We start from the raw sequence: 13,901 nt of genomic DNA on the forward strand, positions 1-13,901 counted from the left end.
AACAAGGAATAGTGTTTGTCGTTGTTTCTCTATGTAGATGGCATGATTCTTATATATGGACAGTGATGAAAGTTCTAACTAAAAGTTTCTTCCATCTCTTGGTAACAAGTTCAGAAGGAAATATATGGATCATACGAGCTACTTTTTGTCATTCAAACTCAGTTTTACACTCACTTATCTATTTTTAAATCAAGAAAAACATGAAATAGATATGCCCAAAGGTGCATGGATGCTAGATAATGGTCCTATGCATTCACCATTACCCATTCAGCTCGTTCAGAGTACCTCATCCATATTACCTCTTTTCAGACCCTACCTATTTTATAATACTTTCAACAAAAATATCTCACGCGCAAAAGACCTGATATATAGTTTACCATCAATTTTGTTTATCTAAATATGCATGTTTTCTTATATCATACTTTCTCTCTTAAAATGGCACTTCTCTATCTAAAACTTAAAAAGGCAAACTGACCGTGGGGCTCTACGTCTCTTGAGATTTAGACTCAACACTTAGAGCATAGATCGACATTAACTAGATAAGATGTTGAGGAATTATGAGATCCACTAGTAGCTTATGTATATCCGGACTACAATATCATTAGGGATGTCAAACAGGTTGATCCGTCCCGTCCCGTCCCGTACCGCAGCGGGCTCATCTCTTTGCGGGTCACGGCGGATCAGGCCCGCGCGGGCTGTGGTCTCCAAAAGGTCATCCCAAGCCCGTACCGCAAATTGCACACTCCTTTACAGGCTGTCCCGTGCGACATACGTTAATGTAATATATCCGATCATGCTTGACACTGCAGGCCGCTCCAGAACACTTCCTGATGCTGCATGCTGCTCTAAGATGCCTCAGGCTGCTCCCCTACATAACCAAGTTCACATAATTAATATACATGAAATGTCTACAATGAAAATTCTTCAAAATTTGTAATATATTATGCATATTTTCTCTATTAAAAGTGCATATAGAACATGAGATGATTATATATATATATATATATATATATATATATATATATATATATGAAGTCATAACCAAACAAAAAGTGCATGTAAAAATGAGATGTTAATGTATATTCTATTCTATTGATGTAACAAGATAACAATGATAAGTAACGAGAGAACATGAAGAATAAAATACATATCGAAGAAGGCTCTAATCAGTAACAAGACTAACTCTTTCAGCTGAACGACATCATTGTTATAGAATTAAATAGCTTAGTCGATCAAGGCTCTAACCATAGCTTATTCTCGTTACCGCTTTGATCAGAGCTTAGTCTTGTTCATGTTATCTTAACCAAATAAAATAGTTATAGTTAATTTTGTCACACTCAAACATATTTACATACCAATTAAAGATAATTTCAGAATATGTTTTTCATTAGCTTATAACTCTTAAGTTCATAACCAATTTTTTAGTTTTAATGAATAAAAACTAAATATAATCAAACACCAAAACTAAGCTGCTAATCCCAAAATTAATTAAAAACACCAAACTAAAACACTAATGGAGCTCAAAACATCATCGTCGGAGCTCGAATCATCATTGCTGAAGCTTTTTTCTTTTTTCAGAGGAAAGTCATATAAACTACCTTTTTCACTCTTTTTTTTTTGAAGTAAAACAAGAATTGAAGAGGAAAAAAATACGGGTCTTTGTAATCCCGCAGACCCACATCGTCCCGTCCCGCAAAAGACCCAGTCCCGCAAAAACCCGTCCCGCAAAGCCCGCTAATTTGCGGGTATGTAAAATCTCGGCCCAATCCCGTCCCGCGACAGTTTTTTACGGGCCAAACCCGCGGTCCAGGTCCATGATTGACATCTCTAAATATCATTCAGAACTGGGACAAGACAATCAACTTTCTTATGGTCATCAATCAAAGCAGAGTACATGTCTCTCGTTGACATGGCCATGAAATGGTCATGGATCTCCTTTTTAGTCGTGATGTTTGTTGGGATTCACCAAGAAATACCTGCAAATCTAGTTCTTCACAATAAACAGAACACTTTAGACTCATTTTGCACTATGCTCAAGAGAAAGTTTTGTTTTGGTCTTCTAGTGATCAAACATGTTCTTATTACACAACAATTAGACGATATATTCACTAAGTCGTTACTTTAAGCCATTTCATATTTTTTCACTTTACACAACAAACTAATTAAGTTATTTTTTTGTCTTCTAGCGACTTTTGTTACAGCACAAAAACTGGAAAAGTTAAATAGAGATTTAGAGGAAAGAGATATTCGTATCGTGGATACCTTAATCAAAGAGAACAGATGAGACTTTTCCGCCTTTTGCATTGCCCATTTAGTTCCATTTAATTGAGAGAAAATAGGGAAAACATATACTATAAGGGGGTATTTGATTGGGTCTTCCAACGCTGGCGAGCTCTGCTCCCTCCCAATTTCACTTTAACACCTTGATAGTCCGATCTTGGTACTCTCGCTAAAGTTTGTTGACATTTCGCCCTCTCTTTGGATAAAGGAAGATTCTGATATTCATAGCATACTTCGGGGATCTGAACGGCTTCCCCTCAAATGTGAGCCATTTAAGTCATTTTAAAAGAGTCTTCGATATCTCATACAAGATTTCTGCCTAAACGTACTTTTTGTTTTCAAATCCAAGAAGAGACAATAATGGAGTAGTTTTCCTTTTGTCAATATCACATCCGATACTGGTCCTATCGGCCTCTCTGAGATTAAAATAGCCCTGACTTCTGCCAATAAGAAAAGTGAATCAAAGCTATGGTTGAGAGCTCCAGTTCTTTCCAGATTAGATTATAGCTAGGATTTCCGTGCTTGTTTAGTATTGCTTTGGCTTTGCTGTCCATAGTTTGCTGGCGCTGAAGCTACCAAAACTAAAAGAAAATAAATAAATGAAGGAAGAAGGATTAGAAAGACTATCAAGGCATAGGCTGACTACAATACAAGTCATGAACGATAGCAAAGCCAAGCAGTCAACGCATCTCCTCAATGTTTGATTCTACTTTATATTGTAACATTTCTGTGAATGCTATTGCATTCGAGTTATAGAACAGTTTATCACGCATCCTTAGCATCTATATACATAATTATGATTGTCCGAAACCATAAGTCTAGGTATTTTCGCATATATTCTCACAACCAGCTTATTACTTGTTTTCTGCTGTTTAGTGCTTATTTATTATTGATTGCCTAGTTTAATCTTTGTGTGCACATGCTCCCAAGGAATTCAATCATTAAATACTACAACTGAATATTTTATTTGAAAGAGAAAGTTCTCTAGGGAAATTTTGAATGATATCAAGATACCAGAGGAAGAGAGCTTCATATTTCCGAGTAGCTTGTGTACTTTTAAAACACTTGAAATTTTGAAGCTCATTAATCAGATTGAGAGAGTTTATGATACTTGTCTACTTACCCAATATATATATATATATATATATCCCACACACATGGACAAAGGATACACTTTGTAAAATGTAAGAACTATGTCAATAAATTTAACACATGGATTTGGGATATCTTTGTAGAGTTATTCTTAAATACTTTTGTAACATAAAAAAGATATACAATAATTTTAACTGATTAAAAATACAAAATATAGATATAAAATTTGTGAAATGAAAAAAAAATGCTTTTAAGCTTTGTTGCAAGTATCATTGAATATCCAGCCAAAGTTTATGCAGAATCTCACAAGAGGAGTATTATAAATGTTAGGATTGGCAATTGCAAGCCCATCCTTCTTTGGATCACACATTATCTTGCAAGGTGTGTAACATTTCGCTGGAGTCGCTCTTTTTGATCCTTGCATGCATTTATTTCTGATACAATTTTTTATGCATGCCTTTATCTCGATAGAATCATATACATGTGCTGAAAACAAAATTGTAAGTAAATTTACAATAATGAAAGCATTGTAAATTTTCTTTGATGCTTGAATTGCCATTTTGTAAGTACTACAACAACGCAAAATTTTAAAGTGTAACTTTTTTGTCTGCTTATTGTAGTGTGAAACGAGAGATTCTTTGAGAATGTTTGATTGATCAAGATGATTTTTATAGTAGAAACAGTTTTACCTGTTTTGGGGAATCTGTTAGAAAGTCACAATGTTAATTTCTTAATTAAGTAAATGTATCAATTGATTTTCTGTAAGCTTAAATGTATTGTTTGTTTTAATCATCACAACAACTATATTCTATTATTTTAAAGTAACTAATTTTCCATATTGTCAATCTTAGCTTACACACCACATATTTAATTCCTTTTTTTACATTATATAGATACATCTTGTTTGAAAATAATATTTTTAAACACATAATACTAGATTTTTAATTCAGGCTACATGCAAGTTCATATTAATAGTTTAGTTTAAAGTTAGTCATTGTTTCCTACTCATGCTTTTTTTTACTGAGTAACCTCATTCTTTGATTATCCACAAATGTTCTAAAAATATATATATATACTTTAAAATGTTTGATAATAGTAAGCCACTTGTGTAAAACACATATAATTAAAAATAGCTTATTTGTGAGTTTCAAATTATTTTTAATCAATTAAAAGTACTTAACGAATTTATTTACATATTAAAAATTAAAATTTTAATCAACATTGTTATCTTATGTTTCGACAGAAATTCTTTTAGTCAGTTACATTCACAACTTTCATAAAAACTAATCAAATAAGTTATAAAAACAAATATAATATGAGGGTAATCTACAAAAAAGTAATTTAAACAAATTGCATGATGAATTCACTTACATCTTTAATATGTTAAAATAATGAATATGCATTTATCAGTATGATACTATACTATCTAAATATGTTAATTAACAGACTTAAAACAATAAAATTTGAAACTTCTAATATTTAGAAAGGAAATAGCGAGATACAAAAAATGCTATCTAAGAGATTTATGGTTTATTGTTAGCAATTAGCAACTATGAAAAATTGTCAGTTTTTTAAAAGTTTTTTTACTTATAAGTTTTTGGAGAGAAGATCGAAATTTTTTTAGAGATTTTTATTGAAATTCCAGTTTTTTTTACCTTTATTCTATTTATGTATTATATTCAAATTATTTTAATGTTTTCCTTAATGATGTTTGAGTAGTTTCCTTTGTTAGATTTAGGGTTTAAGATGAATTACTGAAAGATTAATATTCTTGAGAGATTTTTGGTATATGTTTTCGACTTTATCTAAAAATGTCATCTTAGTATATTGTACATTATATGTTTCTTTTTGTCATTTTCGAAGATTAATATCTTTCGCATTTATCCTACTTGTGATATTTTAGCTGAGAAAACACTCCGGACTTTAGTGAGTGAAAGTCAACCACCTATTGTAATCAGAGAAAGAAAATATAATAAACATTAAAAAAAGAAATCAAATAAATCGGCAAATATAAAAGAGGCTACTGGTTCAATTGTAAGGAACCCAATTTTGTATTATCTCCTCTCTTCCTTGAAACTCTCATCACCGTCTCTGTTTCGCTCTAATGCCCCAAGTCAATCTTGAAACCTCGGTTCCTTCAGCTCACGACCCGATGATCCGACCCGTTCCCATCTCCGTCCCGAGTCCAGTCGATTTTCCACCCGAGTCTTACTCCGTATCCAAAGAAGCAGAGCTCGAGTGGTTCAACGAGAACGCCTTCTTCGAGCGGAAAGGATCACAGAGAGGAATCTCATCTTCTGCTCAGAATGTTCACAACTCAAACTCTCAGAGGGTTTCTTCTCTCAAATCCAAGACGTCGTCGATCATCAGACTGCCGAAACCGCAGAAGACGTGTTTCAACGAAGTGACGAAGCAGAGGAGAAACTGCAGAATCGCGAGGACTCTGATGATACCGAAGCGGATCGGGTCGCGGTTGAAGTCGGAGCCTTCTTCCCCGAAGGTCTCTTGCATTGGTAGGGTGAGGTCAAAACGCGACCGGAGCCGCAGAATTCAGAGACAGAGATCCGGTCGAACCGATTCGTTTAAGGATAATAAACCGGTTCCGGTCAAGAAACCCGGGTTTCTCGCGACCTTCAGAGCCATCTTCAGAACCGGAGGTGGTTGCAAAAGCCTCACCGCGACTGGAGCACACGCGCCGCAGAGGGAGGTCGCTGTTCCGGCGAGAAGGTCCAGCGATATCAGAGAACGGCTTCCGCCGGGAGATGTCGGGAAATCTTCTCCGCCTAGGAAATCTCTCGGCCGTGAGGAACCGGTATTACCCGGTTTAGGAGGAGTTACGCGGTTTAAATCGGGGAGAAGACCGGATTTGTTGGTAGAAGTTTGACGTTGCCGTGACTTGCGGCGTTTACAGCGTGGACAGGTGAGAATCGGTGGGGCCCGTTCCCGCGTTTCAAGCTTATTACGGAGTAAACAAGGATGGTGATTGGGTTGTTGGCTGTTCGTGTGCTTTTATGGGGCCCATAAGCGTGTGTTATTCAGAAAGTCGTTAGCGTTGACGTGGCAACCGGTTTAACTGAACACGGCATAGATAGAGAACACGGCGCACTTTTGATTTGATATCTTGCGTTCAAACCTAACTTCCACCGTTTTGTATATCTTACTAATATTATATTGTGCCCCTTTTTTCTTCTTAAGACTTTTGATTTTGATTAGTTTTGCTTTTTTTGGGGGGCCTTTTGGTGGTACATAGGTGTTGTCATTTGTTTGTGTATATGTGTTTTTTTGTAGAATTGGTCAATAAATATAGGTGTTGTCATTTATTTGTGTATATGTGTTTTCTTGTAGAATTGGTCAATAAATATATAAAATACTTCATGAGTAAACGGTCACTACTCTGTTTTCTACGAATGAGCTTGTCCTCAAATGAAGTCAGTTAAATAGTGCTATAATACCAGAAAAATAAACATCATAAAAATTCAAAACAATGAAAGTGAATAGTGGGAGCCATAAACATTTTCAAAAAAAATTGACGTGTTCAAGTCCTGCAAAGAGACGAGTTAAGTAAAATTAATCGCTAGTGTCTTTTTATGTATTTAAATTTGTATCTTACTGAAAAGAGAAATTTGTATCTTATTGTTTGTTTCGTTTTCAAGAAAAGACAGGACATTCTTAGCCATCTTTTTTTCCTCTAAAGAGTTGTATCTTAGCCATCTTTGATTCTATAATATAAAGTTATAAACAATAACAATTAATTTGGAAAAGTCAGTCCTTTGAACTGGCATTTTAAAATTGGTCTTGCCTACATAATGGTGTATTTGGACAATTAATACGAGGTTTGATAGTTGTAAGTTTTTGTTCATTTCCTGGGGGGATTAGTAATTGTTTAATTTTAGCTGCCTTTTGTGTTTTTCTTCAAATGTATTGCTAGTTCTATTTATAAATTTCACAGAAACTATATAGATTAGCTTTTACATATTTAGCATTCAGCAAACTACTTGTAGTAAGTATTCTTAATACTCGTTTTCCAACTGTACTTCTAAATAAAGGTGTTCAGAAAGTTTAGCAGGGATCACAATTTCTTGTCGTTGCTGACTTTTGGCCTCATGCGTCTTTGTTGTTATATTCGTCGGTGAGGAATTTTTGTTTTTATCAACGCGTCGCCATTGCTTCTCTCGTCATCGTGTTGGTTTTACGGTTAAACTTTTACCATTTAAAATATAATTACCACTGCTTTACTCGTCATTCGCCAATGAGATTAAGGGATCGAAGTTCCAGGTTCAATGTCTATATTAATGTGATGTGATATACTCGGTTACAAATTAGCTTTCCAATTTGAGACCGACGTGAGAATGGTTCCATACTCAAAGACTTTGACTGGCAAATATGTTGAAACAGAGAAGTTTTGACAGCTTTAAATAACCAATTACACAATTAAATGCTTTCTATATGTTCGGACGACATTTCACAAACTAAATACAACAATTGAACTATGACATCTATAACTTTTTAACATAGTTTATTTTAACAACTATGACCCCGATCGAAGATTAAGTCCAGTGAGACTTATAAAAGGAGATTATGGAGGAAAAAATGTTTGGCTGCAAATAAGAGAGGTCCACAGATTTTTATAACATATATTTTTCCTCTTATAACAAAGCTTTGTAATATACACATAATACATAGTATAGTTTTAATTCTAGTTACGAGAATTGTTGTTTGTTTGGAGTTGGCAGGAAAGACAGTGACAATAAATATCTCTCCTTTTCAATTTACTCCTAGAAACAATTATTTCTAACCAATATTGAAACAATCCCCTTTTACATTTGTTCTCTCCATCATGATTCCTGATCCAGTTGCAATAGTTAAGATACATGTTTCTTTTCCAATATACAATAATAATACTAAAAAAACATTCCAAATGTATCAGCTTACAAGAGATATACTCCATTTGTACAATTTTAAGTGGTGTTGAAGGTTTTTATAGAAAGATTAAGAAAATATAAATTTCTACTCAATTTATTTTGGTTACACAAAATTGCATTAAATAAAATCAGTTTGACTAATAAAAAATATGTAGTATTTTGTAATTGGTTGTAAATTTCAATTGACATTAAATCTTATCTAGAAATATGAGAGCATCATTTATTATGACGTAGGATAATCATAGTATTCATAATATATTGTTTTCTAGAAGTTTTCCTTTTATTTGGTTTTCCTTTTATTTGGTATTTTCCTTTTTATGTTTTAGACTATCTCTATATAAGAGAGTCTTAGGTAATCTGTTTTAGACATTCTTTTTAATTTTATCAATAGAAGTTTCAAACTTTTATCTTTTCTGGTGGATTCCAGAGCTTTATAATTCAAGTTCTTGCTTGAGAGCTTGATTTTAACCTAAGGATTAGTGTTTGCTAAACCTTTGTGATTTCCGACTGTGTCAAGTGGTATCAGAACAAGGTCTTCTCCTTCTCTTTTCGAAGCTTGATCAGCCATGGGTGATCAACCAGTAACCAGAGCCGACTTCGAGGGTTTTGCAGAAGGATTAAGGGAGGCAACTACAAATCTCACTGCTGTAACTGCTCAATTGGCAAATCTGGTAATATCGTTAAATAATCAGGTTGCGGCTTATCCCAATCAGGTTAATAACGTCGGTCAAAGAGGTGGAGAAAGAATTCGGGGTCAGCAAGGTAGAAACAATCGTGATGTTGTTGTTGATAATTCTAGTTCAGATGAAGGATCATAAGAAGAACTAGCTGAAGAATACCAACAAAACAATCATGATTATCGGGTGAAGGCCGATATTCCATTGTTCTATGGAACTATGGGAGTGGAGGAGTTCCTTGATTGGCAAATTAATGTTGATCGATTCTTTGATGTCATGGGTGTTCCTGGGAGTAAACAAGTTAAGATGGTAACAGTCAGATTGAAGAAGACGGCTGCAGTATGGTGGGATAAACTCGTTGTCCAAAGGCAGAGACAAAGGAGAGGACCAGTAAGGACCTGGCGTCGAATGAAGCAATTAATGCTGGAGCGATTCTTACCGGAAGATTATGAACAAATTCTTTACAAGATGTATCTCGATTGTGTTCAAGGAAATAGAACGGTGACTGAATACACCGCTGAATTCTTGCGTTTCTCTGAACGCAATGAGTTAGGCGAAACAGAGAATCAAAAGGTGGCTAGGTACATCAGCGGTTTAAAAGGTTCTCTCCAAGGAAAGATGGGTTTACAAACCGTATAGACCGTGCATGAAGCTTCCAGTCTAGCGATGAAAGCTGAGCTAATGGAGAAGTCATCACGAGGATTTTCAACATTTAGAAGAAACACGGCTCAGACCAGTTTTGAGCCCACGAGTGAGAAAGAAAAGAGCGTAGCCAATAAAGACTCCAACCCGGGAAACAAATGAGCTAGTAGCTCTAATGCTGTACAACATAACAAAACACCAGCTCAGAGACATAACAATTCTTATGCTAAGCCTTCTCTTGACAAGTGTTTCCGTTGCCAAGGACATGGTCATAAATCCAATGTCTGTCCTAGTCGGAAAACAGTCGCTATAATAGAAGAGGAAGATGAAGAGGATGAAGAGGATTTCGCTGGGAATAAAGAATATGAGGGAGCTGAATTCGCTGAAGAAGAATCCGGAGAGAGGATAAACCTTGTACTGCAACGAGTCTTGTTGTCATCTAAAGAAGAAGGCCAACGTAAGAATTTGTTTAGAACACATTGTTCTATTCAAAACAAGGTGTGTAATGTGATTGTGGATAATGGAAGTTCAGAAAATTTAGTTTCTCAGAAGCTGGTGGAATATCTTAAGTTACCCACGACCCGTCATGAGAAGCCGTACGGCCTTGGTTGGGTAAAGAGAGGATCACAAGTTCGAGTTAGCATGACTTGCAAAGTTCTCATATCTATAGGTAAACACTATAAGGAGGAGATCACTTGTGACGTCCTTGACATGGATGTTTGTCACATTCTTCTTGGTCGACCTTGGCAGTATGATAATGATATCACATACCGAGGTCGAGACAATGTGATAATGTTTACGTGGGGCAATCATAAAATAGCCATGGCACCTGTTAAGGATTTCTGTAACAGTGCAAAGGAAAAGAAGTCAAGCTTCTTGGTTATGACACATGACGACAAGGTGCTTGATGGGGATGTTCAGGAAGCATAATGTTTTTATCCTTTAGTGGTTAAAGGGGTGGTGAGCGCCGTAACAGAGGAGGCGTCTACTCCACGTGAAGTGTTAGAAATTCTAGACGATTTCAAAGAGTTGATTGCGGAAGAACTTCCTAATGATCTACCTCCCATGAGAGATATTCAGCACCATATTGACTTGATTCCAGGATCTAGTCTACCGAATCTTCCCCACTACCGTATGAGCCCGAAGGAGAATGAGATTTTAAGAGAACAGATTGAAGATTTGCTGAGAAAATGATTTATTCGTGAGAGCATGAGTCCATGTTCTGTACCGGTTCTTCTAGTTCCTAAGAAAGGTAACCAGTGGCGGATGTGTGTTGATAGTAGAGCCATTAACAAGATAACCATTAAGTATCGATTCCCTATACCTCAGTTGGAAGATATGCTTGATGAGTTGTCAGGTTCTAAGGTGTTTTCAAAGATATATCTTCGGAGTGGTTATCATCAAATTCGAATCAGGCCGGGAGATGAGTGGAAGACTGCTTTTAAGAGTAAAGATGGATTATATGAATGGATGGTGATGCCTTTTGGGTTGTCAAATGCTCCTAGCACTTTCATGAGATTAATGAACCAGATTCTCCGCCCTTTCATTGGTTCTTTTGTGGTGGTTTACTTTGATGATATTTTGATATACAGCAAAACCAAAGACGAGCATATGGAGCATCTGAAACAGGTTTTGCAGGTGTTACAAGAAAACCAATTGTACATCAATCTTAAAAAATGTACGTTCAGCACCAACAAGCTGTTATTTCTTGGATTCATCGTTGGTGAAGAAGGGATTCAGGTTGATGAGGACAAAGTGAGCGCCATAAGGGATTGGCCCGTTCCTAAGTCAGTTACTGAGGTACGCAGTTTTCATGGTCTAGCTACTTTCTACAGGAGGTTTGTTAGAGATTTTAGTACCATTACGGCGCCTCTCACTGAGTGTTTGAAGAAAAGGAAGTTTCACTGGGGATCCAAACAAGAAGAAAGTTTTGCTTTAATCAAAGAGAAGCTTTGTACGGCACCAGTACTAGCCCTGCCCGATTTTGACAAAGTGTTTCAAGTGGAATTCGACGCTAGTGGTGTGGGAATAGGTGCTGTCTTATCGCAAGAAAAGCGCCCGATAGCTTTCTTTAGTGAAAAATTAAGTGAAGCTCGCCAAAAGTGCAGTACGTATGATCAAGAGTTCTATGCGGTTTTTCGAGCTCTACGACAATGGGAGCATTACTTGGTTGAGAGAGAGTTTGTTCTATTTACGGACCACCAAGCTCTAAAGTATCTTCACAGCCAGAAAGTGATAAATAAGATGCATGCTCGTTGGGTAAGTTTTCTGCAAAAGTTTCCTTTCATTATTCAGCATAAGTCTGGAACACTTAACAAGGTGGCGGATGCCTTGAGTAGAAGAGCTTTCTTACTCACTATCTTAGCACAAGAGGTTGTGGGTTTCGAGTCTTTGAAGGAGTTGTATGAACGCGATGCTGAATTCGAGGAATTGTGGGGTAAATGTAATGGGAAGCATCCTTCATCAGATTTTCACATACGAGATGGCTATCTTTTTAAAGGAGACAGGCTGTGCATTCCTTGCTCGTCACTACGAGAAAAGTTGATTCGAGATTTGCATGGTGGCGGCCTTAGTGGTCATTTGGGAAGAGACAAGACCATTGCTAGCTTGGAAGCAAGGTTTTATTGGCCACATTTAAGGAGAGATGCGGGTGCCATAGTTAAAAGGTGTTATGTCTGTCAGGTTTCTAAAGGACAATCTCAGATCACTGGTCTTTATATGCCTTTACCGATCCCAGATGATATCTGGCAAGATTTGTCCATAGATTTTGTGCTAGGCTTACCTCGTACACAGCGAGGCGTTAATTCTGTGTTTGTGGTCGTTGATAGGTTCTCCAAGATGTCGCATTTCATCGCCTGCAAGAAGACCGCAGATGCCTCTAACATCGCCAAGTTGTTTTTTCGGGAAGTAGTACGTCTTCATGGGGTTCCTAAGACAATAATTTCAGACAGAGATACCAAGTTTCTCAGTCACTTCTGAATTACACTTTGGAGGATGTTTGGAACCAGTTTGAAACGAAGTTCTACAGCTCGCCCACATACTGATGGGAAAACCGAAGTAACAAACGGAACTTTGGGGAATATGATTCGAAGTGTTTGTGGAGATAAACTGAAACAGTGGGATCTAGCTTTACCTCAAGTGGAGTTTGCTTACAACAGTGCTGTGCATTCATCTACAGGGAAATCACCTTTTTCTTTGGTCTATACTTCTATTCCGAAGCATGTGGTCGATTTGGTTAAGTTGCCTAAAGCTTCAGGAGTTAGTATCTCAGCTGAGGCTATGGCAGAAGATATTTTAGCAACTAAAGAAGCCGTTCGAGCGAATTTAGAAGCAACTGGTCAAAAGAATAAAGAAGCAGCAGACAAGCATAGAAGAGTCAAGGTTTTCAAAGAAGGAGATGAAGTGATGGTGTTTCTACGGAAAGAAGGATTCCCGGTTTGCACATATCGCAAACTACAGCCTCGCAAATATGGGCCATTCAAGATTTTGCGGAAGATAAATGATAATGCTTATGTGGTAGCACTTCCAGAAGATATGAACATTTTAATACATTCAATGTGGCTGACATCTATGAGTACCATGCTGATGGTGTTCTTTATCAAGAAAAGAACTCGGGGTCGAGTTCTTTTGAGGTGGAGGAGACTGACGTAGGAGAATCATAGTATTCATAATCTATTGTTTTCTAGAAATTTTCCTTTTATTTGGTTTTCCTTTTATTTGGTATTTTCCTTTTTATGTTTTAGACTATCTCTATATAAGAGAGTTTTAGGTAATCTGTTTTAGACGTTATTATTAATTTTATCAATAGAAGTTTCAAACTTTTATCTTTTCTGGTGGATTCCAGAGCTTTATAATTCAAGTTCTTGCTTGAGAGCTTGATTTTAACCTAAGGATTAGTGTTTGCTAAACCTTTGTGATTTCCGACTGCATCATATTATGTATGACATCTACACATAGTTTTCTATAAAAAGTAAGATATATATATTTAAAGTATTGCTCGAAAATATATAGCCACATCATATGATTCTAGCTAGACATGTCTACATTTTTTATGTAAATTAATTAAATTCGACAACAAAATATATTTTCTACAAATGCAACGTTTTAGAAAGGACGGCATGACCTTGAGGGAAGACGGTAGAGAGCTTTACATTCTTGTGTATGCTAGACCATCAATGGTTAAACAGATGCATACATCGCGATCAATAGAGATCAACTTGGCTTGGATCATTAAACTGGTCAGTAGATAACGAGGATAGATGCCTTGACGTTTTCAAGTCAAAACGTG

At 36.3% G+C, this 13,901-nt stretch overlaps 1 protein-coding gene across 1 annotated transcript; it reads left to right on the forward strand.

Moving 5' to 3' along the window:
• Positions 1-5,349: 5,349 nt before the first annotated feature.
• On the forward strand, positions 5,350-6,761 carry LOC108856742 (uncharacterized). Its single transcript, XM_018630614.2, has one exon. The coding sequence runs from the start codon at positions 5,477-5,479 to the stop codon at positions 6,254-6,256; it is 780 nt and encodes a 259-aa protein (XP_018486116.1). The 5' UTR covers positions 5,350-5,476; the 3' UTR covers positions 6,257-6,761.
• The last annotated feature ends 7,140 nt before the right edge of the window (positions 6,762-13,901 follow it).

Source organism: Raphanus sativus, chromosome 5 (genome assembly GCF_000801105.2).
Source record: "Raphanus sativus cultivar WK10039 chromosome 5, ASM80110v3, whole genome shotgun sequence".
NCBI lineage: Eukaryota > Viridiplantae > Streptophyta > Magnoliopsida > Brassicales > Brassicaceae > Raphanus > Raphanus sativus.

Excerpts from the sequence above, each read along its gene's own strand:
- LOC108856742 (XM_018630614.2), top strand. The coding sequence starts at position 5,477 with ATGCCCCAAGTCAATCTTGAAACCTCGGTTCCTTCAGCTCACGACCCG.